The sequence below is a fragment of the Oncorhynchus clarkii genome, chromosome 4 (genome assembly GCF_045791955.1).
Source record: "Oncorhynchus clarkii lewisi isolate Uvic-CL-2024 chromosome 4, UVic_Ocla_1.0, whole genome shotgun sequence".
Taxonomy (NCBI): Eukaryota; Metazoa; Chordata; class Actinopteri; order Salmoniformes; family Salmonidae; genus Oncorhynchus; species Oncorhynchus clarkii.
This window is the reverse complement of record NC_092150.1, coordinates 39,606,170-39,629,598: the sequence shown is the minus strand read 5'-3', so window position 1 is coordinate 39,629,598 and position 23,429 is coordinate 39,606,170. Positions and strand designations below refer to the sequence as shown.

The window sequence follows — 23,429 nt, the reverse complement described above, 5'->3', positions numbered from 1 at the left end:
AGTTTTGCCCAGTTGACTAAATATAAAGCGCTTGAGTGCACTCTTAAATGTAGCCTACTGGTCATAACTCAGTTGTCAGTCACGTCTGCTAAATAAATAAAAATAGCTATAGATGTGATGCAGGTCCAGAAGAACGCAGTCAGCATGACAAAGCAGTTACCCTTTTCAACACAGCTTCTTACACCTCTCCATGCATTTAGCACGTGAACCCAGCGCCTGAATGCCACAAGCGTCAAGTCTAAACAAACATTTTACATTGGGCAGCAGAACCATGCCTCTGTCAGGCAGGCTCCATGACACGATCACCATCATCTGTCTGGATTTCATGGATTTCATCTCTCCACAGCACAGATATGTGCCAGCACTCCTCTTCCTCTGACTTGAATAACAGCTTGTTTATTTTAAATGTGTGTCTCAAGGCAACAGAGGAGCGATTCTCCTCCCTGAGCTATCAACTTTGACGTTGTAAACTTTGTTGTTTATAAGGGGGTTTATGCACAAACAATAAACGTCATGCTCCACCATATGATATATTTATTGTTTTACATTTGACAAAGCAACACATACACTACATGACCATAAGTATGTGGACGCCTGCTTGTCGAACATCTCATTCCAAAATCATGGGCATTAATATGGAGTTGGCCCCCCCTGCTATTACAGCCTCCACTCTTCTAGGAAGGCTTTCCACTAGATGTTGGAACATTGCTGCGGGGACTTGCTTCCATTCAGCCACGAGCATTAGTGAGGTCGGGAACTGATGTTGGGCGATTAGGCCTGGCTCGCGTTCCAATTCATCCCAAAAGTGTTTGATGAGTTTAAGGTCAGAGCTATGTGCAGGCCGGTCGAGTTCTTCCACACAGATCTCGACAAACCATTTCTATATTGACCTGGCTTTGTGCACGGGGGCATTGTCATGCTAAAATAGGAAAGGGTCTTCCCCAAACTGTTGCCACAAAGTGGGAAGCACAGAATTGTCTAGAATGTCATTGCATGCTGTAGCGTAAAGATTTTCCTTCACTGGAACTAAGGGGTGTAGCCCGAACCATGAAAAACAGCCCCAAACTGTATTCCTCCTACACCAAACTTTACAGTTGGCACTATGCATTGGGGCAGGTAGCGTTCTCCTAGGATCCACCAAACTCAGATTCATCCGTCTGACTGCAAGAGAACCCGTTTCCACTGCTCCAGAGTACAATGGCGGGGAGCTTTACACCACTGCAGCCGGCGCTTGGCATTGAGCATGGTGATATTAGGCTTGCGTGTGGCTGCTCAGCCATGGAAACCCATTTCATGAAGCTCCCGACGAACACTTCTTGTGCAGATGTTGGTTCCAGAAGCAGTTTGGAACTCGGTAGCGAGTGATGCAACCGAGGACAGACGATTTTTACACTCTACGTGCTTCAGCACTCGGCGGTCTCGGTCTGTGAGCTTGTGTGGCCTACCACTTCGCCGTTGTTGCTCCTAGACGTTTCCAGTTCACAATAACAGCACTTACAGTTGACCGGAGCAGCTCTAGCAGGACAGACATTTGACAAACTGACTTGTTGGAAAGGTGGCATCCTATAACGGTGTCACGTTGAAAGTCACTGAGCTCTTTAGTAAGTCCATTCTACTTCCAATGTTTGTATCTATGGAGATTGCATGGCTGTGTGCTTGATTTTATACACCTGTCAGCAATGAATGTGGCTGAAATAGCCCAATCCACTCATTTGAAGGGGTGTCCACATACTTTTGTGTATACAGTGTATGTTAGACTTCTTCACTGTTAATAATTAAAACAATTTCTAATGACCTTATCGGAAAACAAGCCCGACTTCCCTGACAATCCCCCTATTCATTTTCCACAAATCACCATTATGTGATTGGAGCACAAGTATAGCTTTTCCGGAGGCATAATATAATGTGTGCCTAATAACCAAATGAATTATCTGCCTGGGAAATCGACAATGACAAACAGCAAATTACTTGTTTGTGTTATGAAAACAAAATATTGTTTTTCTCCAAAGATTATTTTTTATTGGAAAAGGAAAAACACATACTGGGATTAAATGAATACTGAGCCAAGTAATAGATCAGATCAAGGCCCAGTAGATCATGTCTTGGAACCCTCAGCCTGTCCAGTTGACTGCATTCGAAACCATCACACCCCTGTCATCAGTCAGTGGAATCCCCCCCAAAAATCACTGTCCCCTCATTTATGGAATCAGGTCACCATCATAATAACAATCTAATTTGAACCAATTCCGTAAAGGACGTAACTGATCTGAATGTCATGGACAAGAACAAGAACATTAGAGACAATGCAACTATTAATTAATATTAGGTGTTGTACAGGTGTTGTTATCTGATTGGTCAAAAGGAGAGGCGCCAACACACTGTTATAATTTTTTATTTGAAATGCTGCTAATGTTTTGGCCCTACTGTCCTTCCCCAGAGCATATCATCTGATCATAAAATGTTAATTAAAGCTGTAAACAGCCCCCCGAACACACTTTGAAGAAAATATTCTGACACAATATAATTGTGTCAATAAAGTATTGTTTCCCCTAAACACTATTTATAAGTTCATTGCACAATTAGAGTACCAATTACCTTGCAAGCAACTCTGGCCAGCATCATCCACTCTGAGACAGGACTCTGCTTTGGATGCTGAAAATACATGTTCCAAATTTCATAACAAATTTGCACAACAACAAGCACACTGACAAATAGAAAGTGAGGTGAAATCAAATATTTTACAACCATTTATTTGCCCTAACTAACCCCTGGCCCCGACTAACTACTCATGAAACGTAAGTAGCTCAATCCATTAAAAACTAAACTAAACATTTGCCATGTACAGATGTGGGATCTTAATTTGATCACTCTTTTGTTGCTGAGAAAATGCAGATGAGCTTCGTGATTTACAGAAATTCCCTGAACCCCCCCTCCCATCACACACACACACGGTTATATAAACGGTATCAGTGTTTCCGCTACATTGTAGAATAATAGTGAAGACATCAAAACTATGAAACAACACATATGGAATCATGTAGTAACCCCAAAAAATGTTAAACAAATCCACACTGCCTTGATGACAGCTTTGCACACTCTTGGCACTCTCTCAACCTGCTTCACCTGGAATGCTTTTCCAACAGTCTTGAAGGAGTTCCCACATATGCTGAGCACCGTTGGCTGTTTTTCCTTCACTCTGCATTACAATTCATCCCAAACCATCTCAATTGGGTTGAGGTCGGGTGAACATGGAGGCCAGGTCATCTGATGCAGCACTCCATCACCCTCCGTCTTGGTCAAATAGCCCTTACACAGCCTGGAAGTGTGTTGGGTCATTGTCCTGTTGAAAAACAAACTATAGTCCAACTAAGCGCTTACCTAATGGGATGGCTTATCGCTACAGTGTCACCAGCAAAGCACCCCCACACCATCACTCCTCCTCCATGCTTCACGGTGGGAACCACACATATGGAGATCATCCGTTCATCTACTCTGCGTCTCACAAAGACACGGCGGTTGGAACCAAAAGTCTCAAATTTGGACTTGTTAGACCAAAGGACAGATTTTCACCGGTCTATTGTCCATTGCTTCTGTTTCTTGGCAAGTCTCTTCTTCTTATTGGTGTTCTTTAGTAGTGGTTTCTTTGCAGCAATTCAACCATGAAGGCCTGATTAACACTGTCACCTCTGAACAGTTGATGTTGAGATGTGTCTGTTATTTGAACTCTGTGAAGCTTTTATTTGGGCTGTAATCTGAGGTGCAGTTAACTCTCATTAACTTATCCTCTGCAGCAAGGTACGCTGGGTATTATTTTCCTGTGACGGTCCTCATGAGAGCCAGTTTCATCATAGCGCTTGATGGTTTTTGCGACTGCACTTGAAGAAACTCTCAAAGTTCTTGAAATGTTCCGCATTGACTGACCTTCATGTTGATTAACACTTTTTTGGTTACTTCATGATTCCATATGTGTTATTTCATAGTTTTGATGTCTTCACTAGTATTCCACAATGTAGAAAATAGTAAAATAAAGAAAAACCCTTGAATGAGTAGGTGTGTCCAAACATTTGACTGGTACTGTACATTGAACAAAAATATAAACACAACATGTAAAGTGTTGGTCCCCTGTTTCATGAGCTGAAATAAAAGTTTCCAGAAATGTTCCAAAAAGCTTATTTCTCTAAAATGCTGTGCATAAATTGTTTACATCTCTGTTTACATCTCTGTTAGTGAGCATTTATCATTTTCCAAGATAATCCATCCACCTGACAGGTGTGGCATATCAAGAAGCTGATTAAACAGCATGATCATTACACAGGTTCACCTTGTGCTGGCGACAATAAAATCCCACTCTAAAAGGTGCAGTTTTGTCACACAACATTATGCCACAGGTAACTCAAGTTTTGTGGGAGCGTGCATTTGGCATTCTGACTGCAGGGATGCCCACCAGAGCTGTTGCCAGATAATTTAATGTTTATTTCTCTACCATAAGCTGCCTCCAACGTTGTTTTTGAGAATTTGGCAGTACATCCAACCGGCCTCACAACCACAGACCATGTGTGTGGCGTCTTGTGGCCGAGCGATTTGCTGATGTCAGCATTGTGAACAGAGTGCCCCATGGTGGAGGTGGGGTTATGGTATGGGCAGGCATAAGCTACTGACCACGAACACGATTGAATTTCCTCGATGGCAATTTCAATGCACACAAATACCTTGATGAGATACTGAGGACTATTGTTTTTTAGGTATCTGTAACCAACAGATGCATATCTGTATTCCCAGTCATGTGAAATCCATAGAGTAGAGCCTAATAAATGCATTTCAATTGACTGATTTACACATATGAACTGTCACTCAGTGACATATTTGAAATTGTTACAAGTTGCGTTTTATCATTTTGTTCAGTGTATATATATATATATATATATATATATATGTTTCTGTCAAGATGCGCTTTTAAATGAATAGTTATTGGCTGAATGATTGGAAATCTATGGGAACAGCTAGCATGCCGCTAGTCGCTACCCTTTGACCAAACGTTTACATTTTGCTGTGACAATATAGGTCAAATTAAGATCCTATATCTGTACATTCAAATCAAAATCTAATTTTATTGGTCACATACACATATTCAGCAGATGTTATGGCGGGTGTAGCGAAATGCTTCTTGGAACTATTGCTTTTTGAGCATATAACTTGACTTAGTTCCACTACAGCTTATTGAATTGCCCTTGTCATCATACCATATACTGTATGGTTATACCAAGTGGTTAAATCCCCACTCACCAAGCTCTCTGTGTCTCCTCATTTCACTCTTCAGTTCAGCAGAGCCTCTCGAGGAGAAACACTTCAGCTCACTGCTGCCCCCTGATGGCAATAAAACAAATGACCATCAATTATTCAGACCGATATGAAAAGGGTGAGCAGTTCCTTTTATTAAAAGTAGCATCACAAATATAAACTCTCCCTACTGTGGATGAAATGACCTGGAAATACCAGAGCAAAACCATGGTTAAGGCCGTCGTATAGACTACTGTATCTCAAACTGGAGCTATAGTATGATTGAAGTGCAATTTCCTTTTTAATTCATGGTGATATTAGACACAAAAAAAATGTAATTTACTACTATTTCCTCCAGGCCCCACCTTGCCTTGATAAATGAGGCTACTGACCTTTTCAGTTTAGATCTGATGACATGTTGCCTGGTCCAAATGAATTAAGGTCCAAAGTAAAGAATTCAAATCAGGTTAGAGATGTAGGATTATGCTACTAAAACAGTGCAATATGGAACTTTTTGGGCAACCCGACCAAATGCACATACAATCTGTCATTCTCATTTAAAGCAAGTCTAAGAAGTGGTAGATCTGTTCTATCTGCATTATTTCTATGCTTCCCGTTCTCAAATTGAGTTTTTTCGTCTTTTACTTTCGGTTTTGTACACCAGCTGAAAATACAATATTTTTGCTTATGGAAAATATATTTCACAGCGATTTCGATGGTAAAATGATTCTCTACACCGGGGGTTCTTAAACTTTTTCAGCCTGAGACCCAAATTACAAGTGTTTTGTTTCCCTGGGACCCAAGTTTATGAAAATATGCAACTATGCGTAAATGTTGGTACATTTAATCTCCCTTATGCCTAAAACAAAAGCAATATAGATAAGAACAAATAACAATGAAATGAAATACCCATATAAATAGCTTTTCGTGTTTGTTTTCCCCATTAAAAACACTCCTACATATCTGTCTAGGTGGGAACTGTTGCTGTTAAAATACAATAAATCATTTTTATTCTGAACTGGAATAAACTGATTGATCACATCACACAGATTTAGAACAGAAAACACACACACAGGCTCAGTTTTTGATAACAGAACAGATAAGAAATGATTAGGCCTACTGTACTGTAGAAAGTATTGTTGAAAACAAAGTCTAAATTAGAACTGTTGCTGTTAAAATACAATAAATGTGTGTTTATTCTGAACTGGAATAACTATTCTGGGCTCAGGTTTTGACAGTGCAACACGGAGGTCATGCTCAGGATGGAGTCTGTTTCTGTTCTTGTTTTTTAAGTATGCCAGAGTTGAGAACCCTGACTTGCATAAGTATGTGGTGCCAAACTGGATCAGAACATCTACTGCTTTCTCAGTCAGGCAGGAGACCGCTTCCTGTTGTAGATGATGAGCAACCCAGTGTGTTTGCCTCAAAAAGCATCTCGCTTCAATCAATTTATTCAAGTTCAGAATAATAATTATTACTTGTATTTTAACAGCAACAGTTTCAATCTAGATTTGTTTTCAACAATAATTTCTACAGTAAGTTGTACAGTAAGCCTGATCATTTTTCATCTTCATCTGTATTTACTGTAATTTACGGTTGCACTCAGTAGCTAGCTAGTTTACTTGCTTTGGTTGACGTTAGCTATTAGCTGTGTACTAGGCCATGGGATTGTTTGGAAGAGAAACTCACATCAACTACAAGACAAGATCCCTTATTTTTGGGGTGCCAGCGTAGCCTACTGGTTAGAGCGTTGGACTAGTAACGGTTGCAAGATCGAATCACCAAGCTGACAAGGTACAAATCTGTCGTTCTGCCCCTGAACAAGGCAGTTAACCCACTGTGTCCTAGGCCGTCGTTGAAAACAATAATTTGTTCTTAAATGACTTGCCTAGTTAAATAAAATACATTTCTGCTTCTGTTATAAAATGACATCAGTGCCTTGCTAGCTGACTTAGCTACTTTTCCACTGTCAAAGCAGTGTTTCCTGAAGCATTCTGCCCGGTACTGAAAGAAGTTCCTGGGTTTACCTTCATGCTGAGGATGTTTGGTCAGGACGTGTCGTTATATTCATTTGTTCGTTTGAGACTCATTTCCAGTGGCGATTTTAGCATGTAAATCTTGGTGGGGCAAAAAAAGGTGGAATGCAGGCCAGCAAAGCCACTGCACTGCACATCACAACACTAAACAATACATTAATTGCAGTATAACAGCAACAAACGGTGCTCACAAACTGTTAGGGCCTACATAAAGTCCCAACATCTTACCACTCTACACCTGGCTATCAGCGGAGCCTTGACTGGCAGCGAAACAATTCATTCAGCCTCGTTTACTGCCTTTAAAAAAAACATAGCTGATATGGCTTACTTGCTTAAACAAATGTGGGTTCTACTGACAATTGAGATGTACAAATTATGGCATAAGGGGACGACAAGCGGATAAGAGGCGATCTGACAATGAGCGAGCTAGGACGGACGTAACGTTAGTCAATATAACTATTTGTTTAGCACTTTTGAAATGTACAGGGACAGAATTCAGAACTTGGGCCGTTCTTACAGGGCTCTCCCTGTACACCAAGTTAGAACCGTAAGGTAAATAAAGGGGGCATATAAGCAGACAATGAAAGCTCTTACAATATTCAATGATTACATTTCTCTAAAACAGGTTATAGGCTACAGTAGAACAGTCAGAACAGTAGACGAAATTAAGAGAGGTAAATAGGCACTTGGGCTACTAACATCTTCCTACACAACATACACTTAGTATTACTTTCTTAGCTACAGTATACATATCTCCCTGTAGCTTATGCCTGTCATTACCATAACCCTACCACCCTCATGGGGCACTCTGTTCACAACGTTGACATCAACAAACCACTCGCCCACACAGCGCTGTACACACTGTTTACCATCTGCCCGGTACAGTTGAAACCAGGATTAATCCGTGAAGAGCACACTTCTCCAGCATGCGAGGGGCCATCGAAGTTGAGCATTTTCCCACTGAAGTCGGTTACAACACTGAACTGCAGTCAGGTCAAGACCCTGGTGAGGATGACGAGCATGCAGATGAGCTTTCCTGAGACGGTTTCTGACAGTTTGTGCAGAAATTCTTTGGTTGTGCAAACCCACAGTTTCATCAGCTGTCCGGGTGGCTGGTCTCAGATGATCAAAACTGCACTTTTTAGAGTGGCCTTTTACTGTGCCCAGCACAAGGTGCTCCTCTGTAATGATCATGCTGTTTAATTAGCTTCTTGACATGCCACACCTGTCAGGTGGATGGATTATCTCACAGAGGAGAAATGTTAACTAAACAAATTTGTGCACAACATCTGAGAGAAATAAGCTTTTTGTTTAGCTCATGAAACATGGGACCAACCAGGGCCAGATTAAGAAATCATAAGGCCCGGGACTCAGATTGTACAATATTAGGAGAACATATATCATAGGCTACAGTAGGCTACTAAACACAATTTCCAGTTGCACACTGACTCACCTAATTATGAAGATGAAGCCAATGGCTACTCACGGTGATGGCTGATGCTCTCGTCGTGGCAGTAGTCTATCTCAAGATGAGCTACCTTGAAAAACAGTGCTGCTGTTAGCTAAAAATTGGGACTTGTTGAGAATTTTTTTCCTTCTATTGGTTCTACAGACAGATTTGTCTTCTCTTTTTAGCAGTAGGCATTTGCTTTCCAAACTGTACGTTCTATCCCCCAATTGTATTTTGAAATCCCATAAGGCAAACCAACAGCTGCAACCAACCATAGAAATATAATCCATAGATGTCAGTTCCTATTCAAGTCAGGGCTAGCATCCATTGCTATTGTACCCATGAGTTTAACAGTCAAGTTGACAGGGCAAGAGGTTACAAAACCCTTCTATTGATTATATGTCTTTGACCACAATGCAACAAGCTGTATATTTGACAAGAATGCTGCCTAAACTGCAGCCTTCCCATCTGTAGGCATACTGGTAACTGCCAAAATAAAGGAAACACTTGAGTAAACAAAGGATACAAAGTATGTTATGGTGTGGGGTGCATTTTCCTGGCATGGTTTAGGTCCACTTGAATAATCTATGCCAAGGTGCATTGAAGCTGTTCTGGCAGCTCATGCTTGGCCCAACACTCTTTTAACACATTTTATGTTGGTGTTTCCTTTATTTTGGCAGATACCTGTATGCTCTTGCGATAAAACTGAATCCACAGTTATTTTTTTTATAAACTATTGATCCTCTGGGGCTAAATTATGTTCTCTGGTGTATTTTGAACATTGGAAGCGGGCTCCTATTGTTGGATAAATAATTATAATTAATAAAACACGTTATCTATTTAACATTTTGCCTCAAGAGCTCACCTACAGGCTTGGGCCCAGCCCCTGACTAACATAATTGACCAGTCACATTTATTTATTATGCAGTTTTTATTTTTATGAATCAGTTCCTGAATCAAGACAGGGCCCCCCCAGTTACCCACATGGGCCCCCTACTTCCTCTCCTCCCCCCATCTGATGATTAGCAGAGTGGCAGCCGGCAGCAGCAGGCTGTCTACACTCATTGAAAGAGGGCTCCTGAGAGCAGCTCCTGAGTAAAGAAAAAAGACAAAATATATACTACATATACTGATATATTGTATATATAATATATAATCTATATATTTAATTAATTTAGCATTTTTTAACATTTATTATATTTTATTACACTGAACAAAAATATAGAAGCAACATGTAAAGTGTTTCATGAGCTGAGATAAAAGATCCCAGAAATGTTCCATATGCACAAAAAGCTTATTTTTCTCTAAATTTGTGCACAAATTTGTTTACATCCCTGTTAGTGAACATTTCTCCTTTGCCAAGATAATCCATCCACCTGACAGGTGTGGCATATCAAGAAGCTGATTAAACAGCACGATCATTCCACAGGTGCTCCATGTGCTGGGGACAGTAAAAAGCCACTCTAAAATGTGCAGTTTTGTCACATAACACCATGCCAAACATGTCAAGAGTGTGCAATTGGCATGCTAACTGCAGGAATATCCACCAGAGTTTTTGGCAGAGAATTGAATGTTAATTTCTCTACCATAAGCTCCCTCCAAAGTGGTTTTAGATCATTTGGCAGTAACGTCCAACCTTTACATTTTTATTCAGTATGTTATTATTCTTTTTTCCCCCTTCCTTTTGGGCCCCCCATGGGCCTGGGCCCAGGGGCTTCAGGCCCAGTAAGCCCCTGCATTAATGCGGCCCTGGGACCGACATTTTACATGCTGTATTTATATTTCTGTTCAGTGTAATATGCCGTGATGACAGAATGTCTAGTCTATCAAATACATCATGACCATGTTTAAAGGGTAACATTTATAAAGATCCCTCTTAAATGACTGCACCATAAAATATAAAACTAATGCTTTTCTTGATTGATATAATTGACTCAAAAGGGGTATGCTTTGGGGAAGGAAATGGCTCTCGTCTGAAACTACTCTTATCCAAGTATTTTTAGTGCTATGTAAATCACTGATAATTCGGCCGATGAGGAATCCACTTCATTGCATGTCTCCTATCATTAAATTCAGATTTTTTCATAATGACCATCAGCCAAGTGTGGCAATTGAAATATCCACGGATAATAAAGGGAGACCTCCCCTTCTTTCCCAGTATCAGAATAAATAGGTTTATTTTTTGGTTCACACAGACTCAGTTGAAATATTCAACAATTAGGACGTAAATTCTATTATATATAATCGAACTGTACTATATATAGCTTCACCTACAGTAGGGGACCCCCAGACATCTCACCATTTTGTTTAAGCCCTGAACTAGCACACCTGATTCACCTAATCGAGGGCTTGATGATTAGTTGACAAGTTGAATCAGGTGTGCTAGTTCTGGACCCCAAGGAGAGGTTTGACAACTACTGTTTTAGTAGCTACTAGCTCATAAATCAATGGCTAGTGCGACATTACTAGCTGTAAACCTTTGGCGGTACTTCCTCAATTCCCGACTTGCAAGCGCACTGCTGTCTTCTAAACCTCCATGGCTAGTTGCAGACTGGACGTGCTGGATCCCCTATAAAAATTACCATTGGATTCCCAAAGGGAAAATGCCATAGGATTCTCACTGGAACTATCCCATTGGATTGGATTCCCCCCCCCCCCCACTCTCAATTAACAAGATTATCATTGGGGTTTCATAGGATTATCTCATATTCCCATTGGATGTTAATGGGTTATTCATTGGATGGGGTTGCTATACTATTACCATTGGTTATTCATTGGATTTTTTGTGTGTATTTCTTGGGATTTATTCAACATGGCCAAAGGATTAGAAATGAATACCTAGCTTTCATCTAGCACAAAAAAACATGATTTATTAATAGGTTGTTTTCATTTATTTTATTCTGCTTTTGGCTTCAGTTAGGTGACGATGTCCTGTAGCTTGTAGACCATGACTGGCAGTCCTCATTGAGGTCTTGTCCACCCCCTCAAAACATCTCTGGACATGAGCTAAAAAGTTCAATAAAACACAAATATGAATCATGACGTACTGTACATCATTTGAATAATATACCTGCACGCTCTTACATTTATAAATCAAAACAAATCAAATGTTATTTGTCACATACACATGGTTAGCAGATGTTAATGCGAGTGTTGCGAAAGCAACGTCATAAGGAAGATCTACATCAAAATTGGAATAAAAAATGATGTAACAATTTTAAGCATAGCTCATTAGAGTCATACCAACAAGAGTGAGCACTTTGTTGCTTGACAAAGCTGGCTTTGTCACAGAATCTTGAACGATTGTTTGATTTCCTGCCCGACACGGAGAACAACACCATCTCCTCCCTGGTGAAGAGCACCTCAATCAGGTCTTGTTTTTTGTTGCTGATCAGGAACTTCTCCTTGGCCACCTGAACGCCAAAGCTTAGATCAACCTAGAATTTCAGAGACAGAGATCACAGCTTGTTAGTGTTTTTCATAAACGAATGAAATCTATAGTGATCTATTATATTAGAAATAGGACGTCTATGATGTAGCACTGGAAGAAATGTTGCATTGTTGCTTTTTTTTCATTGGTTTCATTTAGGTTACATATTGCCAATTTACAAACGAGCCATACTCTCTGAATAAATGTGATCAAACAAATGAAATGATTATACTCACAGTCCTCTCTCTTTAAATCCTCTGGCATTTTGGTGACCGCACACACCAGCTACTCAGGTTTTTCGTTTTCAACTGATGTGCTTGCTTTGATGTGAGAAAAAAAATGAAGAAGACAGAACAACATTTTAATTTGGATTATCAATGATCGTCTGTGTCTTTGCATCAAACCCCAAAAACTAACAATTTTGAAAATCAAACAAAACTGCACAGCATCTTGAGATATCATTTTAGAGAGTGCTTGCGTTAATCTTTGGCAGAGATGACAGCATCTCCCTATTGTCCTTTGTCCTGGCTTCAGACAATATCTGAAAGAAAACGCTGAATCTTGTAATGCATGTCTTTCTAATGTCACATGTTAATACAATCTTACCACTAGATGGAGGTGTGGAACCACTACACAAGTTTGTGCGGTTTACTGTAATGTGTTGTGTAGTAGCAGTCATTTAATCGTGTGTGTGTGCGTGCACTCAGATAAGATGTGTCTGAGACCTTGGCATGCTGTCATAAATGTCTGGAGAACAGTGAAAAGAGAGAGAGAAAAAGGGAGGGAGGATGAGAGAAAGAGGGAGGGAGAAAAATAAATAGGGAGGGCGAGAGAGAGGGAAGGGGTAAGGGAGAGAGAGTGAGGAGGGAGAGGGAAAGGGTAAGGGAGAGAGAGAGGGATGGAGAGAGAAGGGCTTTCATAATTACACCACCTCATACATCACTTCCTATTCTTTCCTTTTTTATCCTCTTCTCACTCCTCTTTTCATAACCTAATTTGATGACTGACAAATTACGCTTCTTTCAACCAGGTAAAAACCATTCTCTTTTCCCTCTCCCTCCCTCCTCTCTTTCCCTCCAGCTCTCTCTCTCTCTTCCTCCTCATCCTATCCCCTCTCTCACAATCTTTCCCTGTCTCTGCTCTCGTTTCTCCCTTCCCTTCTCTTTATCTTCTCCCTCATTCTCCCTTTCTTCATTCCTTTCTCTCTCGCTTCCCCCTTCTCCACCCTCTCTCTCACATATGAAGTGGGTAAAACAGTATGTGAACATAATGACTATGTACATAGACCAGCCTCTAAGGTTCATGGTACAGTAACCCGGGTGGTAGCCTGCTAGTGACAGTGACTAAAGTTCAGAGCAGGGTACTGAGCGGGGGCCAGCTAGTGGTGACTATTTAACAGTCTGATGGCCTTGAGATAGATGCTGTTTTTCAGTCTCTAGGTCCCAGCTTTGATGCACCTGTACTGACCTCGCCCTCTGGATGGTAACAGCGTGAACGGGCCGTGGCTCGGGTGGTTAAGGTTATTGATGATCTTCCTTGCCTTCTGCGTTGGGCAGACGGCATCACCCTTTGGAGAGCAATGCGGTTGCGGAAGGAGCAGTTGCAGTACCAGGCTGTGATACAGACGAAAGGTTGCTCTCTGGTGCATCTGTAAAAGTTTGTGAGGGTCTTAGGTGCAAAGCTAAATTTCTTCAGCCTGTCTGTTTGGGTGGACCATTTGATTGTCAGTGATGGGTACGCCGATGAACTTTAATCTTTTCACCTTCTCCACTGTGGCCTCGTCGATGTGGACGGGGGGAAGGCTCCCTCTGCTGTCTCCTGAAGTCCACGATCAGTGGCAAGACATGAGTATCAAACCAGTGGAGGATGTGAGGGGAGGACGGCTCATAATAATGTCCAGAATGGAGTCAATAGAATGGTGTCACACACGTTCATGTGTTTGATACCATTCGTTTGATACCATTCCATTGACTCCATTCCAGCCATTCTACTCCATTCCAGACATTATTATGAGCCACACTCCCCTCAACTGCCTGCACTGTATCAAACACATCAGCAAGGGACCACTCCATAAAGGGCTTAGAGCCGAAGAGCCAGCTACTTCAACATAACATTGGTGAAGTGTTGTCTTATGTAAACAAATCTGAGGAGCTGCGTAATGGACTTGTGTAGTGGCGGTCAGTGCCGTTTATGATGAGGGAGGACAAAAAAAAATTTCATGAGCATGGCCTTATTTCTATTACAGCATGTTGGATGACTGTCTTTCATATTCCATTCACCCAGTTCAATGTAACATCGATAGGTTTAGGCTACTACATGATTCTCAAATGTTCTCTATACCCATCATGAGGTTGCTACAAACTAGCCTATGAATGAAAGTTTACAATGTAGTTGCACACAGGTCGAGAGAAAAATTTGAGGTGACAGACAGTGACTTGCCTAGTTAAATAAAGGTTAAAAACACCATCCTGCACACTCTTGCCTGCATCTAGCTTATCTAGGGTGTAATCATTAGTCCAACAGTTGCAAACGAGAGTTTCTATTGGACAAATTCAGGTATTTTTATCCCTGTTTCGTTTGCTTCCGTTTAAGAAATGTTTTTCAACAGAATCGGCAGAATGAATACACACCTGATCACACATAAACACAGTTCGCTTTCGTAGCAGCCACGTTGTATTCCTTCTCGCCTCTATGCACTCTCCTCCTCTCACCGTTCCCTTTGTTTGTGGACTTGCACAACACATCAGCTGTATGTGATCAGGCAAAAAAACATTCCAAGCCAAACCATGTCATAACCACTACACACAGCCTACATCGTGATCTCCATATTAGTTAAAGTAACATCCTAGTCAACATAGCTAATAGAACTAATGCATTAGTAAACCCGCTACAATCATGCAGTAACGTGAGGTTATAGTCAGTAAGCATAAATTAATAAAGCCAAAAGCTTACCTTGACTTGGAAGAGTTCCAGTGTTGTGTTGGATAGTCATAGCCAGCTAGCTAACATAGCATACTTCTGTTTGAGCCGGGTTTTGAGTAGGCTAAACTAGCCAGCTGCATTTGCTAGCTAAGGGAAACAGAGTGAAAAAAAGGCACACTCTCTCTCTCTCTTACGTCTCCTTCATTTTTGAAGAAATTAATTTGTTGAAAACTGTTTAACTATTGTCTTTCTCTCTCTGAGTCAACTACTCACCACATTGTAAGCACTGCAGTGCTAACTAGCTGTAGCTTATGCTTTCAGTACTAAATTCATTCTCTGATCATTTGATCGGGTGGACAACGTGTCAGTTCATGCTGCTGGAGCTCTGATAGGTTGAAGGACGTCCTCCGGAAGTTGTCATAATTACTATGTAAGTCTATGGAAGGGGGTGAGAACAAAGAGCCTCCAAAGTTTTGTATTGAAGTCAATGTACCAAGAGGAGGACGGAAGCTAGCTATCTTCTGGCTACACCATGGTGCTACCATAGAGAGTGCTGTTGAGGCTACTGTAGACATTGCAAAACATTGTTCTATTAAATTATTTAGTGATATGAATATGTTTAGTATAGTTTTATATAAAAAGTAGAACTTTTTAACTGGTTTACAATTATACTTTTATGAAATTCACTGAAGAGGATGGACCTCCCCTTCCTTCTCCGAGGAGCCTCCACTGGCTGAGTGGTATACTTAAGCAATAAGGCCCGAGGAGGTATGGTATATGGCCAATATACCACGGCTAAGGGCTGTTCTTATGCACAATGCAACACGGAACGCCTGGACACAGCCCTTGCCATGGTATATTGGCCAATCATGAAAAGGAAATGAACTACTTCAAAATGTGATAGCCTCAATGTCGATGTCCATTCTGTCACAGAAGCCTTAATGGCACAGATCCAATTATGAGGCTTCTTTCCATCTCTATGGGCAACATTTCCTCTTAACTCCACATTTACTGGATTGGTTGAACAGTGCATTAGAGAACCTCCCCCAACAGTTTTTTTTTCTCTTGTCATGTGACCAGAATGTGGGGCATGTAGTTTTGGTTAGGTTTTCGTGACACTAGGCTTGTTCGACATTGCAGCCGACAGTGCAGGTGACTGCCGACTGACTGACCTACAAATCACCTTGCATCAAAAATAACAATTTGCATATACTCCAGAATGTTATGAGGAGTGATCAGATGAATTGCAATTAATTGCAAAGTCCCTCTTTGCCATGCAAATGAACTGAATCCCGCCAAAAACATTTCCGCTGCATTTCAGCCCTGCCACAAAAGGACCAGCTGACATCATGTCAGTGATTCTCTCGTTAACACAGGTGTTGTGTTGACGAGGACAAGGCTGGAGATCACTCTGTCATGCTGATTGAGTTCGAATAACAGACTGGAAGCTTCAAAAGGAAGGTGGTGCTTGGAATCATTGTTCTTCCTCTGTCAACTATGGTTAGGAAACATGTGCCGTCATCATTGCTTTGCACAAAAAGGGCTTTACAGACAAGGATATTGCTGCCAGTAAGATTGCACCTAAATCAATTGTTGTGAAGAAGGCTTCAGGGCACCCAAGAAAGTCCAGCAAGCACCAGGACTGTCTCCTAAAGTTGATTCAGCTACGTGATCGGGCACCATCAGTACAGAGCTTGCTCAGGAATGGCAGCAGGCAGGTGTGAGTGCATCTGCATGCACAGTGAGGCAAAGACTTTTGGAGGATGGCCTGGTGTTAAGAAGGGCAGCAAAGAAGCCACTTCTCTCCAGGAAAAACATCAGGGACAGACTGATATTCTGCAAAGGGTACAGGGATTGGACTGCTGAGGACTGGGGTAAAGTCATTTTCTCTGATGAATCCCCTTTCCGATTGTTTGGGGCATCCGGAAAAAAGCTTACCCGAAGAAGACAAGGTGAGCTCTACCATCAGTCCTGTTTCATTCCAACAGTAAAGCATCCTGAGACCATTCATGTGTGGGGTTGCTTCTCAGCCAATAGAGTGGGCTCACTCACAATTTTGCCTAAGAACACAGCCATGAATAAAGGTTGGTACCAACACATCTTCCGAGAGCAACTTCTCCCAACCATCAAGGAACAGTTTGGTGACGAACAATGCCTTTTCCAGCATGATGGAGCACCTTGCCATAAGGCAAAAGGGATAACTAAGTGGCCAGGAAACTCCCCAGACCTTAATCCCATTGAGAACGTGTGGTCAATCCTCAAGAGGTGGGTGGACAAACAAAAACCCACAAATTCTGACAAACTCCAAGCATTAAATATGCAAGAATGGGCTGCCATCAGTCAGGATGTGGCCCAGAAGTTAATTGACAGCATGCCAGGTCGGATTGCAGAGGTCTTGAAAAAGAAGGGTCAACACTGCAAATATTAACTCTTTGCATCAACTTCACGTAATTGTCAATAAAAGCCTTTGAAACATATGAAATGCTTGTAATTATACTTCAGTATTCCATAGTAACATCTGACAAAAAAGTAGACACAGAAAAACACTGAAGCAGCAAACTTTGTGACAAATTCTCAAAACTTTTGGCCACGACTGTACATACCTATTCTACATAGTTTAATCTCCGGTGTGATCAGGAGACCAGCAATTTCCGTAGCCGATCATTTTCCTCCTCGTACTCAGCTACCATTTTCTCAACTGCCCCACCGTTAAGCGCTCATCTAACAACACACGCAACAACTGTATTTTCGCTATTTTCAGTCAAATGAGAGTTAGGTTTTAGAGAACTCCTTGGTTCTAGTGGGTGGCAAGCCCAGAAACACACAACAGCGCCATCAGCTGGATGGGGGTTTACAATTGTGCAAGGCAGCCCACACAGGCCAGTGGTAAAGGGAAACGCAATAACTACATGTAGATAAACAGTGGTTATCGTACAGGATGATCTGGGAGAATCAGTTCTCAGAAGTTCTCAGAAGTCGACTGTATATCACTACCCTATACAAGTTTAAAACTAGAATCCTTCATTTCTACATCCATTTTTGGACTTTAATATAATTAATAATATATACTAATTGATTCTTGACGAATAAAAACTTTGTTTTACGGTAATGTTTGTAAACAATGTAAATAAACACAGTATAGCCTCAAAACATTATTAAAACTATACCTTTCGAAAATATGTACGGTCAGCCCTTGCTTCCATTGCTCTGTCTATGAATTTAAGAGTGGTTCCATTTCTCCTGGCCCATCCCTCAGCTTTTTAGCAAAACAGAGGCCGCTTTGTTATTGTTTCAATTAAGGATTCTTGCTTTAAATTAATAACATGAATGAGCAGCATTATGTCAAAACGAATTAAAAAATACTCTTGGACATATGGAAGATTTTGTCTGGATTGTGTATTTGGAATGTATAAATAACATCAGTCTGACCATTCTCTCACCACCATGAGAGACATTTCAAAACAAACGACCAGATATTCATGTTTGTAATGAGTGTGAACATCACCAGACCTTGAACCGCAAACCTGGGAGATTCCCGTTATAATGTTTGACCATTACATCATCAATTGAAACTAATCAAACTTTGTTTACATATATATATATATTTTTAAACATAACTTGATCCAGAGTTGCTTTTCTTTTCCTAAGGGTGTTGTCCACATGCTGCATTTGTATTCCAATCATCTGACTGTTGATCCTCTTTGTCCAAATGTAATTTCTTCTATTATATCTTTCTTTATGGATTTTATCCACATGCCTCAGCAGATTAGTCTTATGAGTGAAACTTTTACCACAGACTGAGCAGCCATGCTGTTTACCTCCTGTGTGAGTCAGTATATGCTCGGTTAGAGTCTGCTTGCGACTGAAATTTTTCCCACAGTCCCCACAGCTAAATTATTTCTCTCCTGTGTGAGTCCTTATATGTTCAGTTAGGTTCCATTTTTGAATGAAGCTTTTTCCACAGTCACCACAGTTAAATGGTTTCTCTCCTGTGTGAGTCCGTATATGTTCGGTTAGGGTGCCCTTGTATCTGAAGGTTTTATCGCAAACATTACAGCTAAATGGTTTCTCTCCTGTGTGAGCCAGTATATTCAAGTTCAGGTGCACCTTCTGCTTGAAACCTTTCCCGCAGTCACCACAACTAAATAGTTTCTCTCCTGTGTGAGTCAGTACGTGCACGTTCAGATGCCCCTTCTGATTGAAACTTTTCCCACAGTCACCACAGCTAAATGATTTCTCTCCTGTATGAGTGACTTTATGTTTGATTAGGTTATTCTGGAGACTGAAGCTTTTGCCACAGTCACCACAGCTAAAAGGTTTCTCTCCGGTGTGGGTCAATGTATGCCTGGTTAGCGTCTCCTTGCGATTAAAGCTTTTCCTACAGTCACCACGGCTAAATGGTTTGTCTCTGGTGTGAGTCTGTGTATGTTCAGTTAGGGTCTTCTTGTGTCTGAAGCTTTTATCGCAAAGATTACAAGTAAATGGTTTATCCTTTGTGTGAGTCAGTTTATGCATGGTTAGGTTATTCTGAAGACTAAAACTTTTCCCACAGTCCCCACAGCTAAACGATTTCTCTCCTGTGTGAGTCAATTTATGCCTGATTAGGTTACCTTTGAGACTGAAGCTTTTCCCACAGTCACCACAGCTAAATGGTTTCTCACCTTTGTGAATCCTCTTATGCCTGGACAGATCTCCTTTGTATTTGATGGTCTTGCCACAGACAGGGCAGGTGCAGGGTTTCCCACCGTGACAGAGTTGGACATGGGCCTTCAGTTTACAGTTGGAGTTACAGCGAATCTTGCAGTAGCAGCATTCACTGAGTCTCTTTTTGGCCCGAGTCACATGCCTCTGATGATCAGCTTTCAGAGGGAAGGTTTCAACACAGTCACCACAGCGGTGAGTCTTTCTAGACATGATGCTGGGTTTGGAACTGTGTTTCCCCATTGACCGGTTGAGATCTGATGTCGGGTTGGGATTCAGTGGTGGTCTGCTGTCAAGTCCTACTGGGTGGCTGCTCATGGCTGGGTTGTGGCTGTAGGCATTTTTTTCATTATCTGGAGGGACACAGGGAAAGTGAAAACCCTTGAGGTGGGTCACAGTGCCAAAAGGTGTGAGACCCATTGGTTTAGGGTCATTTTCTCTGTGCTGCATAGTCTGGCTTTGGGGAAGAGTCAAGGACCAAAGTGGGTCTTTCTGATCACATTCACTTACAAAGGAGTGAGCCCTTGAAGTTGCCCTTCCGCCTGACTGGTCCAGAATTCCTCCTGTTCCTCTTTCATCTGTGTGGGCTCTGGGTCCTCTTGCCCCAGACTGGGGCTCCACTCCTGCTCACAGTGCTGCTGCTGAGGGGAAACCTCCTCTTCAAAGACATTGAGAGAGAGCTGCAGGGAGTCTGGAGGGGAGGAGAGAGGAGTTGTATAGAGTTATCTATACAGCCTTGATACATAGGCTACCTATACAGCCTTGATACAGAGGTTACCTATACAGCCTTGATACAGAGGTTACCTATACAGCCTTGACACAGAGGTTACCTATACAGCCTTGACACAGAGGTTATCTACTGTATACAGCCTTGAAAAGCATCAGGGTTGGCGTCAACTCGACTGATTTAAGTCATTCAATTGACCCTTCTCTAAGCCCCACCCCCTGGTTACTGTTGCAACCTTGGAGAAGATTTTCCCGGGAAGCCCAATTCCCCTTTCCAACCACTGGCAAAATCCCCTCACAATGTTCTTAAACTGTGTTTTTAATACACAATGATATGAAACCCAGACTACCACTTGCTAATCAGGAAACTATTGAGTATGTTGTGGTGGACTGTCTTTACCTGAATCTGGTAAAATTATGTTTATGCTGTGTCTAGACACTTTAATGGTTCTAACCACTTTTGGAGTTAAAGATGCAGTCCGGGACCTTAAAGAGCAACTGAACATACAGATTAGCATGTGTGTTTTTCTGTTGCTCAACACAAAAACGAGATTTCCGTCTGGGAGGTGCGTTTCCTGATCAATTCCGCATCTGGTTAATGATTTTTGTCCCCAATGAGACCCTGTAGACACGGAAGCCTATTTCGCTTCCTCAAAATTCCCAGAATAAAGAAATCTATAATACATTTTTACAGAGGATGTTTTAGTTAGCAATTTTACATCTAACTAAGGTGTTTGGTGCAGTATTTCTCAAGTAAAAAAATGCACAACATGTTGTCTTATGTAAACAAAGTCGGAACTGTTGGGCAGGTCTGTCTCACTGAGTACGGTTACATGCACACAATAATGTGATTATTGTGGATAATCAGATTTAATATAATAGTGTGATTAAAACATTCACATGCTTTGAAAGAAAAACAATTTCCCCAATAATCCTCTTTACATGGACACATCTGAAATCAGGCTACCTGATGGCACCCTGATAAATGCAGAATATCAGCAATAAAAATGACCGTTCTACCACAGCGACCATGTTATTTTTGGTTACATGGTCCCTGTGGTAGAATGTTGATTTAAATGTATTTATATTTATTTTCTTATGAGTTCGGACTTGTAAAATTTGTATGTGAAAACTACTTCAAAGACCCATACCTTCAGTTGTTCCGAATTCGCGCTAAAGAGGGAGGCTCGCTCAGCTGGTGCTAGCACATGCACAGATCAAATGCAGATTTTTTTTTATTTTTTTTATTTAACCTTTATTTAACTAGGCAAGTCAGTTGAGAACAAATTGTTTGACAGATTTTTATCTTGTCAGCTCGGGGATTTGATCTAACAACGTTTCGGTTACTGGCCCAACGCTCTAACCACTAGGCTACCTGCCACCCCAATTAAGGTATTCATCCTAAAAATTCAAAAGTGTTAGAGTTGCGTCAATTCGAATCTGGTATCAGGATAAGTATGACATTGAGTCACCGATTGTATACTATGTATTTTTTAGTAGCTAAGCAATAAGAGGTAAATGCAATTTTCATATATACGGGCTCTCTGTCCCACCTCGCAGGGTAAACAGAGAACTGACTTGTTCTTGACAAAGATATTATAAATATACTCTGACAGAAATAGTTCCTGCTTCCGAGCCGGCCTGTCAGAGTAGAGACTGGGCGTGGTTTAGACTCACCCAGCCTATCGTTGATTGTTGGCGCAGAGCTGGTCCCAGCCCCTGGGCGCTCCAGTTGATAGATGTTGCTGTGAAGAATATCTATGCGCTCATGCTCGATACCGTTATCTCACACCTGGCTCCTGTTATCTAACAAAAGACCGTTTGTTCTCGCACACTACGTTCTGAATGTGCCCCCCAAACTCATTGCACAGTTCCTGTCTTCATGTTATTCTGTATTTTTCCATCATGAGAAAGGCCCATGGCCCTGAAACTGTTAACAATGTTTCAAATCAGCTATGTTGCATAACACATACATGCATGCACACAAGCCAACAGCAGATGATATTCAATCACATATATGGTAAAGGGCTATAGTACATAACACAGAATCCTCATAAAAGATTGCTCAGAAAACCAGATGTTTAATCGGCGTATGCTTACTTGGATTTTGACATTACTTTAACGTCTGCTTCCAACTCACTCCGCTGAACGCAGCTCACTTTCCAGCCCACTTTCCAGCTCACACTCTCAAACACCTAGGTCCCCTGAACGCAGCTCACTCTCCAGATCCCAATCACCTGAATTTGAATCATCTGTTCACACACCTGTATGTCATTATCACACACTATTTAGTTCAGTTCTTTGCACCCAATCACTGTGAGTTGTTGTTTGTTTTGTGACACACGGCTTTCCCTTGATTTACTCATCCCGTGTATGATTTGTTTTTTTGTGTGTCTATTCCCTGCATGTACTTTAGCCTATTGGATTTCCTGTTATCAACCTATTGCCTGATCTCCCGGACTACGTTACTAGCCTTTCCCCTGCCTGTACTGTAGCCCTTTTGGACCACCTTATGCCTGCCCCTGTGGTCCTTTGCAATAAACACCTGCTGCGCCATGCGCTTGAAACCAGCTCTCTGTCTCCCCTTGTGTTCATTACAATTACCGCTTAAGATAAGCAGAGTAAGGCGTTTCCATGACTATTGCATAATCATGTATTAACCAAAAAAGTGTTAAACAAATCAAAATATATTTTAGGTTCTTCAAAGTAGCCACCCTTTGCCTTGATGACAGCTTCGCACGCTCTTGACATTCTCTCAAACAGCTTCATGAGGTAGTCACCTGGAATGCATTTCAATTAACAGGTAGTTCATTTGTGGAATTTCATTCCTTATTGCGTTTGAGCCATTCAGTTGTGTTGTGACAAAGTAGTATTGGTATACAGAAGA

At 41.4% G+C, this 23,429-nt stretch overlaps 1 protein-coding gene across 1 annotated transcript; it reads right to left on the bottom strand.

Moving 5' to 3' along the window:
* Positions 1–18,649: 18,649 nt before the first annotated feature.
* LOC139407692 (zinc finger protein OZF-like) lies at positions 18,650–22,794 on the bottom strand. The gene is made up of 4 exons (XM_071151540.1): positions 22,643–22,794; positions 20,327–20,507; positions 19,321–20,169; positions 18,650–19,236 (listed from the first exon to the last, which is right to left on the bottom strand). Exons 3-4 carry the CDS (start codon positions 20,132–20,134, stop codon positions 19,010–19,012), a joined length of 1,041 nt encoding a protein of 346 aa, XP_071007641.1. The 5' UTR covers positions 20,135–20,169; positions 20,327–20,507; positions 22,643–22,794; the 3' UTR covers positions 18,650–19,009.
* Positions 22,795–23,429: the final 635 nt, after the last annotated feature.

Excerpts from the sequence above, each read along its gene's own strand:
- LOC139407692 (XM_071151540.1), bottom strand. The coding sequence starts at position 20,134 with ATGAGCAGCCACCCAGTAGGACTTGACAGCAGACCACCACTGAATCCC. Across the intron at positions 19,237-19,320 it reads CTGTGGTGACTGTGGGAAAA|GTTTCAAGCAGAAGGTGCAC; the intron begins GTTTCAATCAGA and ends ACTGCGGGAAAG.